This window comes from Crotalus tigris, unplaced genomic scaffold (genome assembly GCF_016545835.1).
Source record: "Crotalus tigris isolate CLP2741 ecotype Arizona unplaced genomic scaffold, ASM1654583v1 scf7180000018142.649072, whole genome shotgun sequence".
NCBI lineage: Eukaryota > Metazoa > Chordata > Lepidosauria > Squamata > Viperidae > Crotalus > Crotalus tigris.
This window is the reverse complement of record NW_024096844.1, coordinates 320,775-338,043: the sequence shown is the minus strand read 5'-3', so window position 1 is coordinate 338,043 and position 17,269 is coordinate 320,775. Positions and strand designations below refer to the sequence as shown.

The 17,269-nt window shown below is 53.0% G+C and overlaps 1 protein-coding gene across 5 annotated transcripts in view; it reads left to right on the top strand.

The window, feature by feature from the left end:
- The first annotated feature begins 3,312 nt into the window (after positions 1–3,312).
- Positions 3,313–17,269, top strand: part of RXRA (retinoid X receptor alpha) — a 94,210-nt gene continuing 80,253 nt past the window's right edge. Inside the window, exons 1-2 of one of the 5 annotated variants that reach the window (XR_005557294.1) lie at positions 3,313–5,076; positions 11,543–11,694. Coding sequence is in view for 2 of the 5 variants with exons in the window: in XM_039348342.1 (XP_039204276.1) it covers positions 3,894–5,039 (1,146 nt within the window). In the remaining 3 variants the exon portion in view is untranslated. Of the gene's footprint in view, positions 5,077–11,542; positions 12,567–17,269 lie in introns of those variants that run through there. The other 4 variants (XM_039348342.1, XM_039348341.1, XM_039348339.1 and 1 more) reach the window with 4 other exon arrangements.

Sequence of the window (17,269 nt, the reverse complement as noted above, 5' to 3'; positions counted from 1 at the left end):
CTAGGCTGCATTAACAGAGAAACAGAATCAAGAGCGTGTGACGTGCTAATACCACTTTATAATACCTCGGTAAGGCCACACTTGAAATGTTGCATTCAGTTTTGGCCGCCACGATATAAAAAAGATGTTGAGACTCTAGAAAGAGTACAGAGAAGAGCAACAAAGATGATTCGGGGGCTAAAGCCCAAAACATATGACAAAACGATTGCAGGAATTAGATACGTCTAGTCTAGTGAAAACAAGGACTAGGAATGACATGATAGCAGTGTACCAATATCTGAGGGGCTGCTCCAGAGAAGAGGGACTCAACCTATTCTCCAAAGCACCTGAAAGCTTAACAGGAAGCAATGGATGGAAACCTATCAAAGAGAACCAACTTAGAACTAAGGAGAAATGTCCTGACAGAACAATTAATCATGGAATAGCTTGTCTCCAGAAGTTGTGGGTGGAAGTTTTTAAGACGAGATTGGGCAACCATCTCTTCTTAAAAAGCAGGGGGCTGGACCGGAGAACTTCTGGGTTGATGTGTTTGATGATTCATCAGTAAGTTTTCTTGGTTGTCCACGGGAGTCTTCTCCAACAAAAGTTTTTGAACTTTTTGAACAATCCTATCCTATCCTGCTTCTTCAAAATCTAGTCTCCAGTAAAACCTTAGCAAATATTGGACAAGCACATTTGTTCTGGGATCAGTTTCAATAACTGTATAGCACTTAACACCAAAGATATCTGTGTAAAATATTGGGCCATAAAATTATTTAACCTTAGGAAAGCTTACATTACAGATCATTACATTTCAGGTAGAAAATCTGCTTTTAAAAAAAATTGTGTCACTTGTGCCTTTCACAACATTATTTATTGATGCCTTCAAGTCACTGCTGATTCTGGCAACTGCCGGGCCAGCCTCGGCAGCTTCACAACATAAAATAGTATATGGTTTATTTAAGAGAGGGCATTTGGGCCATCTCTTGCTACAGCTAGTCCTTGACTCACAACCACAATTGAGCCCAAAATTTGCTAAGTGACTTTTGCCCCATTTTACAACCTTTCTTGCTACAGTTGTTAAGTGAATCCCTGCAGTTCCTAACATAGTTGTTAGGGGAATGTAGCTTCCCTGTTGACTGTCAGGTCGCAAAAGGGGATCACGTGACCCTGCAACCCTCACTATTGTGAGTCAAGCGTCTGAACCATGATAAGTGTGAGGAGTGGTAATAAGTCAATTTTTTCCAGTGCTGTTGTAACTTGGAATGGTCACTAAATGAACCGTCAAGGGCTACCTGTATTAAACTGAAGCATTTGTTTTTCGACTCCTGATTTCAGTTGACAGAGCTTGGGAGGAATCGCTCAGAGCTCCTATGCTGCTGAAGGAAGATTATGAAACGGACTTAAATTATTTATGCAGACTTGGAAATGATTATCTCCTTTCCAATCAGGTGATTAAAGGTAAACATCTCCAAGTTCAGCTTGATTCCTGGTGACTTTATGGACACCCCACCCATTCTTCTGTTGGCAACCATAAAGGTGAGGTTCACCCTTGGCTCCTCCCAAGAACAGCCACTGCCCTGGAATTTTCTGGAGGTTTTCCATCCTAGTATAACTAGACTGGCCCTGCTTAGCCTGAGCTCAGGGTTTCTACCAGGTAAAGTTGCCCCAAGTTGCCGTTCTTTTAATCTGAACATTTGCTTCCTAACAAAAGAGAGCGCACCATTCATGCATTGGCTTGGGCAGAGGTTAAAGGCAACCCTTTTAATTCTGGAGATGCAGTTCAGAGACTGGAAGACCAATTCGTTGGGTTTGGACCTGCTCTTCTGTGGCTAAAATCCACAAGATTCCCCATGTAAGTTGAGCTTGGTCATTAATAGTACAAATGCATCTTTTCTGCTTTAGCAGTACTCCCAGATGTGAGGGTGATCAAGAAAAGGGAGCAGTTCCCCAAGTAGGGTACTTCAAAGGACCGTGAACCCCTAGTGTGTGGGATGAGTCAGCTTTTGAACTTTTTTCCACAAAAGGACAAGAAAAATCACGTAGGAACAATCTGATCAATATTCTGGGGAATTCTTTAATTTATAGGATAAATGTTTAGATCTTCTCTTGATAATTTTCAGATTGGTGTTATGTCCATAATTTTGTTTATGTATGAAGAAAGAGCTGGTCCATTCTACAGCTTTCCTCAAAAGGTAGCAGCGAAAGACAATCAGCAGGCCAAAGGAGGAAGTGTGTGCGAACAAGGGCACCCGGAAAAGCAGAAGAACATGTTGTCCTGTACAGGTGTGTAATTAAGCTTAGCGCTGTGTAGCTCAATGTCTTCAGCTGTTAGCTTCCTTGACTGACAGCACCCAAGAGCGGCAATTGCCCTGGAGGCTCCCTGACACATGGCTGCCTGCCCGAGTCTTCAACCCACCAGCTTCTGGGTCAGTTTCATCATCCAAACTGCATCGTGGAACTTAAACTCATGTTTTGTGTCCTGGAATGAGAATGGGCAGGTCTTAAACTTTACCCCTGTGACGTTATTTCAGTGATGTGAAGAACAGTTTCAGGTTTCCACCTCAATCTTCTCAAGACTCAACATCCATCCAGACTGCTAGACTAGAAGACCTCCAAGGTCCCTTCCGACCCTATTATTCTATGTTCTAACTTCCAACTTTCCCGTTGTTCAGGGGGTGGATTCTGGAGAAGGCGCTGGAGAGTTCCTTGTGAATCTCTGTGTAGCCTTCAGTACCACCGACCATGATGTCCTGGGTATTCAGGGTCCCAGTCTGAAAGGCTTGGGTGTCCCTTGACGAGGGTCCTGCTTTTCCTTGGGTGAGTGGTCAGTTCCAGGTAGTAGTCAGGGTTCAGCAGTGGGGCCCCTGGTTGTTCTCATATGGGGTCCCTTAAATCCATACCAATTGCTCCAAGGGGTCACCTGCTGATTTGGAGTGAGGCTTCATCACTGTCCTAACGACACTCACTTGGGTACCTTTTCGTGTTGTGCCAGCCATGTTGTCTGGTGACAGTGATACAAGTCCTCATTGTTGCAGTGCTAGACCGCTGCTCTGCCCTCTAGATGGGGCAGTCCCTGAGACATCACAGAAGCAGGGCTGCCGCTGCTTGGCACCCCAAGGCCATAAAATGAGCCGAGGTGGCGCAGCAGTTAGAGTGCAGTACTACAGGCCACTTTAGCTGACTGTGTTGAGCAGGTCAGCGGTTCAAATCTCACCGGCTCAAGGTTGACTCAGCCTTCCATCCTTCCGGGGTAGGTAAAATGAAGACCCGGATTGTTGGGGGCAATGTAAATATTTATATATATACATTGTTTACTGGCGTACACTGCTTAGAGAGTGCTCGCACTTAAAGCGGTATAGAAGTCTCATAAATAAATAAATAAATCCCTCGGTGGTCCTGCTGCAGCGTTTGGGTCCTTTCCAAAGTGACCTTGGCTATTAGCCATACGGGTCTAGCCGGTCGAATGGGAAAGGGGTGCCGCCCCCCCCCACTTGACTTGGCTATTCCTCTCAATCCTAGGAGGCTCTGCAACCGCCATCGCGATGGGGGATCTTGAGAATGTCTGGATCCTCGCGAGGTTTCTCGCAGATGTTTCTATAAACGTGTCATCCTCTTCGCACAACTCTGCCCGCCCACACGAGGCGCTTGCTCGGCAGGCGGCCCCCTAAGCAAGTCCCGTTCCCGGCTTCCCAGCTCCGTCTGCCCGCGTCTCTGGGGGCTTCTGCCGCCCGCGCGCGCGCGCGCGCGTCCCCTCCACGAACCCAAAACTGGGGCCGTGCGCGCTCCAGGGCCCGCCCCCTGGCTGTGATTGGAGGCCCGGAGCAGAGGCGCCGCTCCCCGCTAGAATAAGCGGGGCGGCGGGGGGGGGGCGAGTCGGGCTCAAGGCTTCGGTCCGTCCTTCCGGGCAGCCAATGGCCATCCGGGGTCGGGCGGCCGTCCGCCTCGGTCTACTTGTGGTTGTGCGCGCCCGCCCGCGCTGTTTTTTTGAGGCGACGCCAAGTCCAGCCGGGCCCGGGGTCCCTCCCTGCGCCGGGCTGCGGGCGGCCAGGTGGGGGTCGCGCCGGGCGAGCGCCGACAATCCCATCCCGGCTTCGCTTTTCAGGCCAGGAGCGAGCGAGAGCAGCCGCCGCCGGAAGACCGCTGCCCCGTGCCTCGCCCGGCGCGGGCGGTTGGCCACAGCACTGCCGAGAGGGGGACGGCGCTCGCCCCCCGCCCTCCGCGACGCCCGGATGGCTCCGGCGACTGGGCTTCCTTCCGCGCGGGACCCGCCGCCGGTCCCCCCCCCGTCCCCAGGAACTTCTTCCAGCCGATCGCGGACCGCCCGGGTCCGGGAGCCCGGCGGCTTCCACGCCGTTTCCCTCCCCCAGGAAGCCCCCGTTCTGCGGCTGGGGCCCGAGGCGTCGCCCACCCGGGCCGGAGACGCCCGAGCCCGTCCGGGAAAGCCGGTCCTCTGGGCGCGCGGGGAGGGCCGCCGGGAGCCCCCGCCCCGAGAACGGCCCCGCGCACCGCCCCGTCGCCGAGGCCGGACGGCCGTCGGGCTCCCCCTTCGCCGGGCCCCTTCGCCAGGCGGCTCCGGGCTTGGGGAGCGCGCGCGCGCCCTCGCAGCTCGCTCGCCCCCGGACCGCCAGCTGCGGGCGCGCGCAGGCAGCGAGACAAGTCCTGTACTTGAGTTACATTGTTGGGCGACTTTTCCCAACTCCCTCCGCCGCGGCGTTGCGGCCCCTCCGTGGCCTGGCTGGGCTGCTCTCGGCTCTGCCTCCGGCGGCCTTTCGAGACGCGCCTTCGGCTGCGAGGGGGCGCGGGAGGGAGCGAGGCGCCAGAGCCGCGGCGGCGGCGGCGGCAGGGGGGAGGAGAGCCCCGGCCCCCCCACCCGCCAGCGCGACGCGGAGAGACGCGGAAGGGCCCTTCCAGCCGGCCGCCCCGGGATCCGCCTCCCTGCGCCTCTGGCTCTCTCGGCGGGCGACTCTCTCGGCGGGCTCCGCACCGCCCCCCTCCCCGCCTCGGCTCGGCTCTTTCCCGCCGCCGACCTCCACGCCGCGCCGCTGGGCATGAGTTAAACCGCGGACATGGACACCAAACACTTCCTCCCGCTGGGTGAGTTGCTGCTGGCTTCTTTCTCTCGAGAAGGGCGGGGGACACCCGGGAGTTCCGCGCGCTGGGCAGCCGCCGCCTCTTGCCCCGGGCCGGACGGCGGCGGCGAGAGCGGGAGCGGCCGCCTCTGCCAGTTGCGCGGCCCGGCGCGTTTCTCCGCGCGGCTGGAAGCTTCGGTCGGGCGCCAGGCCTCGCCGCCGCCGCCGCCGTGCGGGCTCCGTCGCGGGGGTCTGCAAGTCCCGGGCCCCCGGCAAGGCGAGACCGCGGGCGAGAGGCCGAAGTGGCCCGCGACGCGGAGGAGCCGAAGCTTCCTGGACGCCCCGGCCGGAGGGGGCGACCTTCCTGGCCGAGGGTCCTCCCGGGCTGCTCGAGAGGCGCCGCCGGGACCTTCGGAAGAGCCGCCCGGCCGCCCCTCGGCGCTCCCTCTCCCGCGTCAAACTTGCCGCGCTCCGGCCTCGCCTGCCCGCCCTGTTCCCGGGCCGGCCGCAGTTTTCCGCCTGGCGGACCCTCGCCTAGCCGCTTTCCCCGAAGCCGGCAGCGGCCCGGCCTGTCCGTTGAGAGGCCGCCGGGGGAGGGAGCGCCGCAGGGAGAGTCAGGCCAGGAGGGGCCGCGGAGGGAGGCCACGGCCCGGTCGCTCCGGAGGGCCGCGGCCAGAGCTCAGCGGCGGGGCTGGCCTGCGCTGCGCTTTCCGCTTCCCCGCGAACTCTGCCCCCAAAGCCCGGGGCGGGAAGGCTGGAGCCTCGCAAGGCCCGGAGGCCGCTGGAGGTGTTGTTGACAACGGCGAGCCTCAGCGGGTGTGTTGGTTCTGTTGCGGGTGTGAGGCAGAGGCGCTCCGGAGTGCTTGTGTGTGTGTGTGGGGGGGGGCGGCGGTTCGGGCTCAGCAGGCATGTAAACAACTCCTTAGTTTGAAATCACCTCCGTGGCTCCTGCTTGGTTGGCCCTTCTCTGTTTTGGAGGCAAGAAGTGATTCCTGCAGAATGAAAGGCAGGTTTTATCGTGAAAATCCGCAATTCTATAGCTGAAGCTCCCCAGAGAATGGCTGTGCTTGTTGTGGTAGTTTGTCCAGAGCTAATCAGCTAATCACAAACCGTGTGATTAAAGTGTGATTCAGGCTGACACCGAAGCGGGAGAATTGGTTGAGTGAGAGAAAGAATTGAGCCTGCAAAGCATGTGGGGCAGAAGGGCCCCACGCCTGGGCGCAGAGAGGAGCTGCATTCGCTGACAGCCAGCGAGGTGCCTTGTTGCATTTGCAACCTATGGTTCACAATCTCTAGGACAGTGTTTCTCAAGCTTGACAATTTTAAGGCATGTGGACTTCAACTCCCAGAATTCCACAGCCAGCAATGCTGGCTGTGGAATTCTGGGAATTGAAGTCCACATGCCTTAAAATTGTCAAGCTTGAGAAACACTGCTCTAGGAGGCTGATGCAGGGAGGACCAGAGACCATCACACCGGTGTGTATTATTTCTGATCCAGGGGACGCAGGCAGGAGTTTGCTCTCTTAGTTGCAGATTTCGCCTGCGCGGATGCCCAGGGCCAGGGTCCAATGCTCCAGAATTGTCACTGGATGATAATATTTCCTGTCTCCATGGGGCACAACATGGTCATTATATTTAGCTTTCATTAACATAATTTTAATGAAGTGATTTTAACTTTTCCCCCACTGCAGTTGCCCTGCCACAGCTTAAGTGAGATTGGTCTCACTGCTGTAAGGCCCTGACGATTGGCTAATGGGCCGTGATGTCACAGAAGGATCATGTACCTTGCAACCACTGCTGCTGTTGGCACACGGAGCCAGGCTCCTCAGGGGCTGCCCCAAAGGATGCTGGGTAGGGAGCATCTGCCTGTCTGGTAATGGTGGCTCTGCTGCTCCCATTAGCCTATGGGGGAACCTGGGGGGGGGTGTTTTGCACCCCGTTCCCTGCTGGACAGTTGGGCATCCAGGGCCACTGTTCTGGTTACACAATGAATTACTGACATGTTAATTTGTTTGTCTGTTTTTCTTTTTTAAACAGAAATTGCTGCTGGTTAAACTTTTGTGGGTCTGTTGGTCTTGTACTCAAGCCAGCTGTGCTCCTTTCCCCAAGGAGCATCCAGCCTCCCAGCCAAGTTGGCTTCTTTGCACACAGTGCCAGGGCTCTGCCCCCTCCCTCCCTTTTGTGCCCAGGCAGAGTTGGCCGGTTGGGAGAACCTGCCCCTTGTCTTGCTGCAGGAGTGACCCTTGTCATCCCATTAAGACCTCCGGTCCAGTCAATTGGCAGTAGTGAGGAATGCAGCAGCTGCATTAAGCATAGGACCAGGGGTTGGAAGTTTGGCTGAGTCCCATGGCAGAGTCAGGAGGGTGTGTGTGTGTGTGTGTGTGTGTGTGTGTGTGTGTGTGTGTCCAGCTGGCTCCTGTAGGGAAAGCACCTGGGCAGGTGCCCTTCTTCATGGGGGCTGGACTTATTGACATGCTTGCTTTCCAGCTGGAGGGAAGGGAGAAAAAAAAAACCCATCTCCTGGGACTCCACTTGCAGTGGATTCTTCCAGGCCTGGCTTCACACAGCGCGCCTTGCTTGGCTGGGCTCCCTTCCAAGCGCCAGCGGGCCTGGGGGCCGGCAGTGACTGTGCCCCTCTCTGGGAGCCAGAAACTTGAGCAGGACAAATGGGGGGGAGCAGTGGAGTGAACGATCGGCCCTTGGGGAAGGGGCGGGGCGTGGCCTTCCTCCATTGCCCCGGAGGGGGGGGGGTCCAGCGGCGGACCCGTGCGGGTCTTTCCGGCTCCGCAGGCTTCCCGAGGAGGCCAGGGAGGGAGCGAGGCGGGGCGGGGCAGCCGAGGGTCCGCGGCGTCTTCGGGGACTGACGCGGCCTCCGCAGGGCGCCCGGCGGCTACTCGGCCCCGAAAGCGCGTCGTCCGCGGCGCCCTCGGTCAGCGCCAGGTCCGGCCGCGGGGCGCGGGGAGGGCGAGGCTGGAGAGCTTGCGGGGAGTCGGACGCCGAGCGAGGCGGGAACCGGCGGAGGGGGGGGGCGTATTAGTTGCAGCTGTCGGGCAGAGGCGGAATTTGGTCCCTTGTAACCGGGGTGATTATTTTGGACGGCTCGGCTTCTTGCGCAAATCCGGCCCGGGTTCAGGATACGGTGTGAATGCTGGCGCCGGCGGAGCCTTTGGGGTCAGGGGCCGAATCTGGCTGCTCCTGTGCGGATGGCATCCGGAGCAGCAGTTGGCTAGGTAGGAGAGAGAGCCAGGATGTTGTGTGTTGGGAAACTACAGTTGCTGGGTCCATTGTGTGTGTGTGTGTGTGAATCCAGCCCCTATATCTTGAGTCTATCTTCAAAAATGTTGGCCATTTCCCCCCAGCGTTAGTGTTGTCTGCAAATTGGATGAGTTCCCCGTCTATCCCCTCATCCCAATATTGAAGCGTGCTGGGCCTAAGACAGAACCCTGAGGTCCCCCACTGCCTACTTCCCTCCATGTAAATAAATGCACTTCCATTGAGGACAATACATTGAGTGCTGGTTACAAATCCATCCGGTGGTGGTGCTGCCTATCCCACATTTTTCTATCTTATCAAGAAGAAGGTTGTGGTCTACTTTGTCGTGTGCCTTCCTGAAGTCCAAGTATACTATGTTCACAGCATTTCACTTGTTCACTAATTTAGTCACTGTCAAAGAATGCAATAAGGTTTATCTGGCATGATCCGTCTTTGACAAACCCATGTTGGTTTCTAGTAATAATTTTGCTTGTTTCTCGATGTTCACAGATCCTTTGCTTGATTATCTTTTCCACAGTTTTCTCAGGTATTGATGGATTGATCTGTAGCATCATGGATCCCTTTTTGTTGTCACTTAGTTGTGTCTGGGGGGGGGTGCACGAAGGGAGGCTTAGCCAATCTCATTGTATCCATGTTGTACTTTGACAATATAAAGGTTGATTTGATTTGATTTTGGAGATTGAAACCGTCAGCTTGTTTTCCAGTCCTCTGGTAGTTCCCAGGTGCTCCAGGATATTCAAAAGATACAGTCCAGCAGTTCCGAGATCACATCTGTCCTGAGATCACATCTGTCGGCTCCTTCAGGACCCTGGGATGCAATTCATCTGGTCCAGTGACTGAACTCTTGTTTAATAAGAGTGGACAGAAGTCTTACCACTTTCTTGCCTATTTTGATTTATATCCCTAATCTGTCTTTTACGGTACTCTTTTGTTAGGCTGAACTATTGTTTTCCTTTTGTGTAAAGACAAATGCAAAAAATGGAAGTTCCACTTTCTCCCTGCTGCCCATAAGCTCCTTGCCATCTTCTCCCATGAGTGGACTGATCATTTCCTTGACCTTTTTCTTGGTTTTTACATATTGAAAGAAACATTCATTATTGTTACTCTTATTGACATTTGTTGCCAGCCTTAATTCATTCTGAACCTTAGCTTTCCTGACTTCATTTTTGTAGATTTGGGCTATTTGTTGGTGTTCTGCCTTAGTTATGTGTCCCTCTTTCAATTTTTAATACTTTTCCAGTTTATCAGAAGGTTCTTTAAGTAGCCATGCTGGCTTCTTCTGGGGTCTTTTATTTTACTTTTTCAGTGGCTTTTATAATCTCATTTTTCAGAGTTTCCCAAGTTTCTTGGATTGTTTTTCCCTTTAAGATCTTCATCTATGGTCAAACTCGCAGCGACACATGATGTGTTGTGACATATCTCAACTTTTTTTCCATTGCTGGCAATGGGGTGGGTGTGCTTTTGGCATGATGCATCCGGCCCATGGGCCGGCAGTTTGACACCCCTGTTCTATGGAATCCTTTCCAAGTTTGAAGTTTGTTGAAATTAATTCTTTTAAAGTTTAAGGCACTAGTTTGACTTTGTTCTATTGCCTGTATCTGCATTATGTTGAATTCCAATATTATGTGGTCACTGTCCCCCAAAGTTCCCACAACTTCAACCCCCTCTATCATTTCATCTGTGCTGGTAAGAATTAAGTCCAGTATAGCTCTAGTTCCCTCCTCTACCTTTTGACTGACAAGATTCATCTTCCACTAGGTCAGTGGTTCTCAACCTTTTTAATGCTGCGACCCCCAACAGGTCGTAAGTCGAGGACTACTCAACCGGTCGTAAGTCGAGGACTACTCAACCGGTCGTAAGTCGAGGACTACTCAACTGGTGCAGCACCGTTTGCAGAATGGGACTTTTGGCGGGCTCAGCAGGGCAGAGACAGCCTGGACAATTCCTGTTGGCTTTTGAAAGCCAATAGAATAGACTCTCTTGAGGGAGTAGCACAGCTAAGAAAAAGGGGGAAAAAAATGGCGGACTACATTGTTTGGCGACCCCCATGAAATGGTCGTTCGACCCCAAATGGGGTCCCGACCCACAGGTTGAGAACCACTGCAGTAGGTGCAGAGTTTGTCTCCCAGTTGATTTCAGGGTAGTTAAGTTCCCCATTACCATTGTAGTGTGCTTCCCGCAGACCTCAGCTAAATGATTAGCAAAAAGTTCATCTATTTCCTTTGTTTGGTTGGGCGATCTGTAATATACACCCGTGGCAATGTTATTCCTTTCTCCTTTTATATTACCCCAAATGCATTCAAGAAAGTTTTCATCCTCCTCCTTTTGCTTTTCTATAGAGGTATATCTATTTCTTACATACCATGTAACTCCACCTCCTCTTTTGTTAGATCTGTTTCTTTTGAACAAGTTAAATCCCTCCAGGACGGGGTCCTTCCTGTCCTGTCCTGTAGTTAGGAAGCCCTTTGCTCCCAGCCATGTCCCACTAATTTCTTTCTCTGCTGTTTCTGTTCACCGTGTTCCTCCCCATTGTGTCCTTGGGGATTTAACGGGGGCATTTTTAAAAAGGAGGAATCTGTTGGGAGACAGAAGCCATTGAGGCTTGCCTGGTGCTCCAATACCAGCTGCTCCCAGGAGCTGAAAAGCAGTTATTCTCTTGTGGGAATGTGGCAGAACCGATGGACTTGGGTAGGTTTGGGAGGAAACACACACAGGGCCACCGTCTCCCTCCTTTGTGCTCCAGGAAAAAAATGGAGCTGCTCCAGTGTTTTCTTCCTCTCCTCCCTGCAATCCTGCATCCAAATGGAATTTTGATAAAACTCAGGATGGGGAGGAAGGGGGGGGATCCAAGGACTTTTCTGTCTCCTTGTCTGCTCTGATTTTGCTCCAGCCATAGGAGACATGGCCGTCCTTTGCAAGTCTGTCCCCTCCCCACTTCCTGCATTGTGGTGCCAGGCACATCTGGCAGAAGCAGCAGCTGTGGTGTGGTCCGTGGTTGCTGAGATGCTTTCCTCCCCTGTGCCCCCTGTGCAGAGGTGCCCGCTTCTTCCTTGGGGTGTGAGCCTTGTGCATGGGAGATAGGCACTTGGATGGGTTGTTGGCAGGGGCACCTTGTTTTAAAACAGCCAGATGTTAATATTTATATTATGCCCACCTGGTGTGTTGCACCTGCAGATGGGCTCAGTGCTGGTTTCTTCCTTTCCACCTTTCAACTACAGATCCGGGTTGTGCTCTGCTGACTGGTGCTGCCCTCTTCGCTTTTCTGGCTTTTTAGTGGCTCACGCTTGTCTCCCAGTCTTCAGCCGAAGAAATTGAGCTCAGGATCTCGCAGTGAGACTGGATGGACACTGTGGAGCTGAGGGCAACGGTGGTGATTACAGACTTCTCTTTGTACTTTCAGACTTTTCTCTGTGGCCATGAGGACTAGGGTTTGCAGGGGTGCAGTGAGGGGGCTGAGCAGGTGAGGCTCCGTGGGGCCGTTGTTGCCAGTCCTTCCCCTAGAATAATGAGAACCTTTTCTACTTCCACATGTTGCAGCTTGACGTGGCAGAAGGACCCTCTCTTTTGGGGAGCACTGAAGTCCCCAGGGAGGCTGGTGTGGAGGTGATGCCCTTGAAGACACCTGGAGTGGAGCTTTCTCCCTCCCCTCCACCTGGGCCAGGAGACCCACCAGCTGTTGCCTTTCCTAGCCCCCCAGCTTGAAGGACTCATTGGGTCCCTGCCTTTGCAAGGAGGGGCTGGCCTGGCTTTGTGAGGGAGGAGGGAGGGAGGCTGTGGCCTTTCATCCCTTGGGCTGAAACGCCCTTGCGCTCCTTGGAAAGCTGGGGAGGGGGTGTCAGAGCTCCAATTTCCCCACCCTGTTTTTCTCAACTGGGCGAAATGAAGATTTGGGAGAGGAAAGCCCCTCCCTCCCCGTGTCCCCCTGAGGCCCACCACGACATGAGCGCCTGGCCCTGTTCCTAACACAAACGGAGCTTGCAGAGAGGAGGGTCTACGGACGACGGAGTACAAGGTCCAGCGGCTTTAGCTTCTGGTGTCCCTAGGAGCTGTCCTCGCTTAAGGTCACAAACACCGGTTTCCTCTAGCGGTGGCCATTGCAGGCTGCTGTCAAGCTGATCCATGAGGGCCAGAAGCATGTCTTCTCTCTCTTTTTTTTTGTAAAAAATTTTATTTTCAACTTTACAATACATGACCATCTTACAAATACTTCAGATAAAAAATAAAACAAATTGATGCACACCACATTCGGTCTTGCCCGCCCATTTCCCCCCAAACCGCATCCCACCTCAAACCAACTTACTTCTTTCCCTCTTTTTCTTCACTCACCCCGTCTCCTCCTTCACCTCCACTTTCCTACTTAACTTCTCACCTTCTTCTCCTCCCTCTTGATGCGGTGCAGGGGAAATGCCCGAGCAGTTCCTCTCTCAAAATTAAAACATTAATATTACATACAATAAGACTATTTCTACTTTATCTGAACTACTTAAATTTCAACCCATCCACCCCCCCTCCCCCACTCCCTCCCCCCCAGAGCAAAATACAGGATTATGCAAACATATTAAACATAATCTATTTAAGTTTACTAATTATACAATGAACAAAATCATAAAAACCCTTATCTCTCTTCAAACTTTTAACATCATAAGTTTATCAACAAAATCATTACTCATAGAATAAGTGAAACTTTGTAGTTCCATATTTCTTCTGAACATATTCTATCCATCTTCTCCATACGTTAAAATATCTCTCTTGTGAATGGTCCTTTAAATAAGCAGAAATTTTAGCCATTTCTGCTAAATTAGAAACCTTAAATACCCATTCTTCTAAAGAAGGCAGAGTATCCTTCTTCCAATATTGACCCACCAGTAATCTTGCTGCTGTTATTAAATTCAAGCATGTCTTCTCTTTTGAACAACAATGACAGCAGGAAGTTCTCAGAAGCTGAATTTCCTGCTCTGCAGCTTTTCCAGTCCTCTGGATGACCTTCTTGGCCAACCTCCTGGGAAGAGATATCACCTCCCTAAAATGACAGGGTTGTCGGCCAATAAAGCCAGGTAGGAGCATGGTGTGGCCAGGAAGAGTAGGAGAGCCGTTCCTTGGGCTAAGGACAGATCTTGCCCTGCGGAGAATTCTGTCTGGACAGCTGTGAGCCTGGAGAATGTAGAACGGAGGCCCTTCTCTGTCGCTGCTGCTTTGGGCCCTTGCCCAGGCCATCTGCAGCTGGACAGCTCTGCTCCTTAGCCCTTATCATCGCCCTCCCTCATTGGGGGTGGAATGGCCTCCGGGCCCTGCAGAGGCCTCAAAGGGGGAGGGAGAATGAAGGCATCCTTTGGAAACTGCCCCCCTTCCTTCAAGAGGGGAGCCTTTTTTCCTCCTCGTCCAAGGAAACCCCCTGAGGTAGGAAAGGGATGGATTAGCACTTCTAAACAGGCAAAGCACGCTGGGTCATTGGCCCAAATGAGAAAGGTGGCCCGGTCCTCCGCAAGCATGGAGCAGCATGGGCATCCTGGACCAGTTCAAAAGCCTCAAACCATCCCTCAGCCCAGAAGACCCCATCCTGGCCCTGCGGAGGAACGTCCGCTGCTGGGTTGGGGCCACTGGGATTCTCCAGCCATGGGAAGCTGGACCAGTCTTAGCACAGGTGAACAAACCCCAACTCACAAACCGTTTGTTCACTCTGTGTTGGCTTCAGTCATGGCAATGAGACCTTTGTAGTTCTGCTCGCTCTGCCTCCTCATCCCTCGTCTTAGCACAGGTGCAGACTTGGGGCTTCTTGGGAGCCTTTCACCCCTTGCGGTCCTGGAGAGGCCAGGAGGTCTAAATGGGGTGTCCACTGTGGGACTGTTCCCCTCCAGTTCTGGAAGGCAACAAGGGCAAAGCTGTCCTAGATACGGAGAGGGCTACACCTCCCAATAAGTTTGCAACGACTCCACGATATTTTCCTGAGCGGAGTTGAAACTTGATGGAAGGATTTGCTCCAGATCCGATCAAACATCCCGTAGCCTCTTTTTGCATAAGTGGCCCCCAAGATGGACAGGTGCTACTTGTGCCTTGTGGGGAATCTTTTGATAGGCAATGAATTCAAGGCATAAACAGACCCATTTCCTCCTCCTTTGTGAAAGACACAGAGGGCCAGGACCATCGACTGACCCATATCCATATGTGAGTCAGTTAAGACTTCAGAGTAGGGTTTGAATTTGGGGGTGTGTGTGTGCATGTGTGTGTGCACCTGGAGGCCTTGGTTAGTTCTGGATTTCCTATTCGCAGGGGGTGGGGGGCTGGACTCAGGGGATCCAAGCTGGCCCCAGTCTAGGAGCCCACTAGCCCCCTCCTGGGCTGTCAGGCCTGGCAGACAGCCCCACATTCTGGGGCCCCAGAGAGCTGTTTCTGGGGTGAGGGCGATTGCTGCAGCAGGGGAGCGGCAGTGCCAGGTGGGCAGGCATGTTAGAAGTTTTCTGGGGGGTTTTCCTGGGAGGGGTGGGAGGCTTCCTTTCTACAAAGTGAAGAGGGGCTCCTGATCATTCTGGATGGGGCTAGGGAGAGCAGCTCATCTAGCTGGCTTTGAAGCCAAGGTGGGACTGGAGCTCGGAGTTGAACCACTACACCGAACTGACCCCCTTAAGCATTTCTGGATGTCCAATTGAAATCTCACCCACCATCCCCGTCCTTGTAATAGAAACCCCTTGTCCTGTCTTTGGAAGAACTGGGGATGGACAGCCATTCCCCTCTGTCGATTTCTTCTCATCCGGCTGTTCCTCAAAAGTTCTTCCTTCCTCATCATTTCTCTCCTTCCTAAAATCTGATGCCCAGAATTGGATGCAGCTTTCTAGCAGTGAGCTGACCAGGGCAGAATAGAGGAACTTACTTCTCTGATCCTCAGCAAAGTAGTTCTGTTGATGTATCCTAGAAATTGCATTGTCTTTTCCTGCAGCTGCCTCATTTCCGCCAAAATACCCAACTGGATGGGTGGGATTCTTCTCAAGGTACCGAATCCAGTAGGATTTCCCCCATCCTATACCTATGTCTTTGTTTTCTACCCACACGAAGGTGGGTCCCTTTAATACAGTGGTTCTCAACCTTTTTAATGCCACGACCCCCAACCGGTTGTAAGTCGGGGACTACTCAACTGGTGCAGCACCATTTGTAGAATGGGACTTTTGGCGGGCTCAGCAGGGCAGAGACAGCCTGGACGATTCCTATTGGCTTTTGAAAGCCAATAGAATTAGACTCTATTCAAGAGAGTCTACTCTATTGGCTTTCAAAAGCCAATAGAATAAAAGGGAGTAGCACAGCTAAGGAAAAGGGGAGAAAAAATGGCGGACTGCGTTGTTTGGCGACCCCCGTGAAATGGTCGTTCAACCCCAAATGGGGTCCCGACCCACAGGTTGAGAACCACTGCTTTAATAGGTCCCCACTAAAATTCCTTTTACTGGTTTGTGTTCATCTTGTCAAGATCCTGAATCATAAGACACTGGGATTTGTTGCTGAGGACATTCAAATGACTCTTTGGCTTTCCGGTTCCCAGGCCTTGAGTGCAAGTTTGAGGTGGTGCAAAGAGTAGCTTGTTCAGTGTTGGTAAGAACATCAGCCGTGGATTCCGTTGCGTAGGAAGCCCTGCCGGCTGTTGAGTGACAAAGGCAGAGAAACTCTGCAAGCTCCGTGTAACAAGTCAGAGCAGCCTGGATGAGATCTTCCGGCTTTCCAAGTGTTGCCCAGGATTTGGACGCACAGCTCTGATTCTCTTAGAATAGATCAGAGTAGCAAAATACCAGCATGGCTTCTGGAGATGGCAGCATTGTGAATGGGATCTAGTAGTCGGTGGGCTTCAGGCTAAAGCCCCTTCCCACCCTCTAAGTCAGACATGTCAAACACAAGGCCCGGGGGCCAGATGCGGCCCACAAAGTGGTTTCATGTGGCCCGTGAAACCATCCTGGAAACAGTGAGGGAACGGCCCCCGCTGCCTTGGCCCTGGCCCAGGCTGTCCGGGAGCCAATGTACAATTTTGTGGTGGCCATCTATGCTGAAACGCATTCAGTCTTAGCTCCAGAAGGCCGTCTGGAAACAGCGAGGAACCAGCCCTTGCCGCGTTGGCCCTGCCCCCTGGGTACATCCTGGACAGGTGTCACCCTTTATGAGGAATGAAGAAATGGACCTTGCGGTCCCACCCCCTTCTGCCAGAGACCCTCAGATCTGTCCCACTCCTGCCCAGGCCCCCACAGGCACCCTTGACGCGAACGATGTAGAGCTGGCCATGCCCACCCAGTAGGCCACACCCACTCCATCCACGCCCACCCAGTAGGCTGCACCCACCCTGGCCAACCCCCCCCCCAGGGCAACCGCAATGCTGATGCAGCCCTCAATGAAATTGAGTTTGACACCCCTGCTCTAAGTGCAGCTTTGCCGCTGCTCGTCCAGCCCTGCTCTGCCCACTTCTCACTGGCCTTCCCAGGCCCAGTTTGCAACCACTGGCTTCTCATCCAGACTCAGCTAAATGGGGGCTTTGTAGCCATTGTGTAGGTGGCTGTTTTTTCACCTGTGAGAGTTGACTGGAGACAAGTGAGAAACTGTGATGGTGTCGTCCTACAAATATATGATTTCAGCATTGCAGGATGATGTGATTGACGTGGGTATTGTCATTTTGGCATCATCACGGCTTGCTCTGGCTGTTGCTGGAAGGGGACAGATTCCTTTCTTGCCTTGCCCATCAGATGGCCATCAAACCCACATGTTGAGGGTGGGTTTCGGATTTAATTTCGAAAGGCTGGTTTGCCCGAGGTGGCCCTAATGGTGGCAGGAAAGGGCTCCATAGGTTAATCCCCGCTGGAAGAGCTCCGGTGCCCTTTGGACGGCCGTTTCATTCCTCCCTGTGTTTGTTCCCGTGTTCGGAGGCAGCCCTGGGCCACGGTGTTCTCCTCTCCGCTGCTAATGGGTGACCTTGCTGTGCC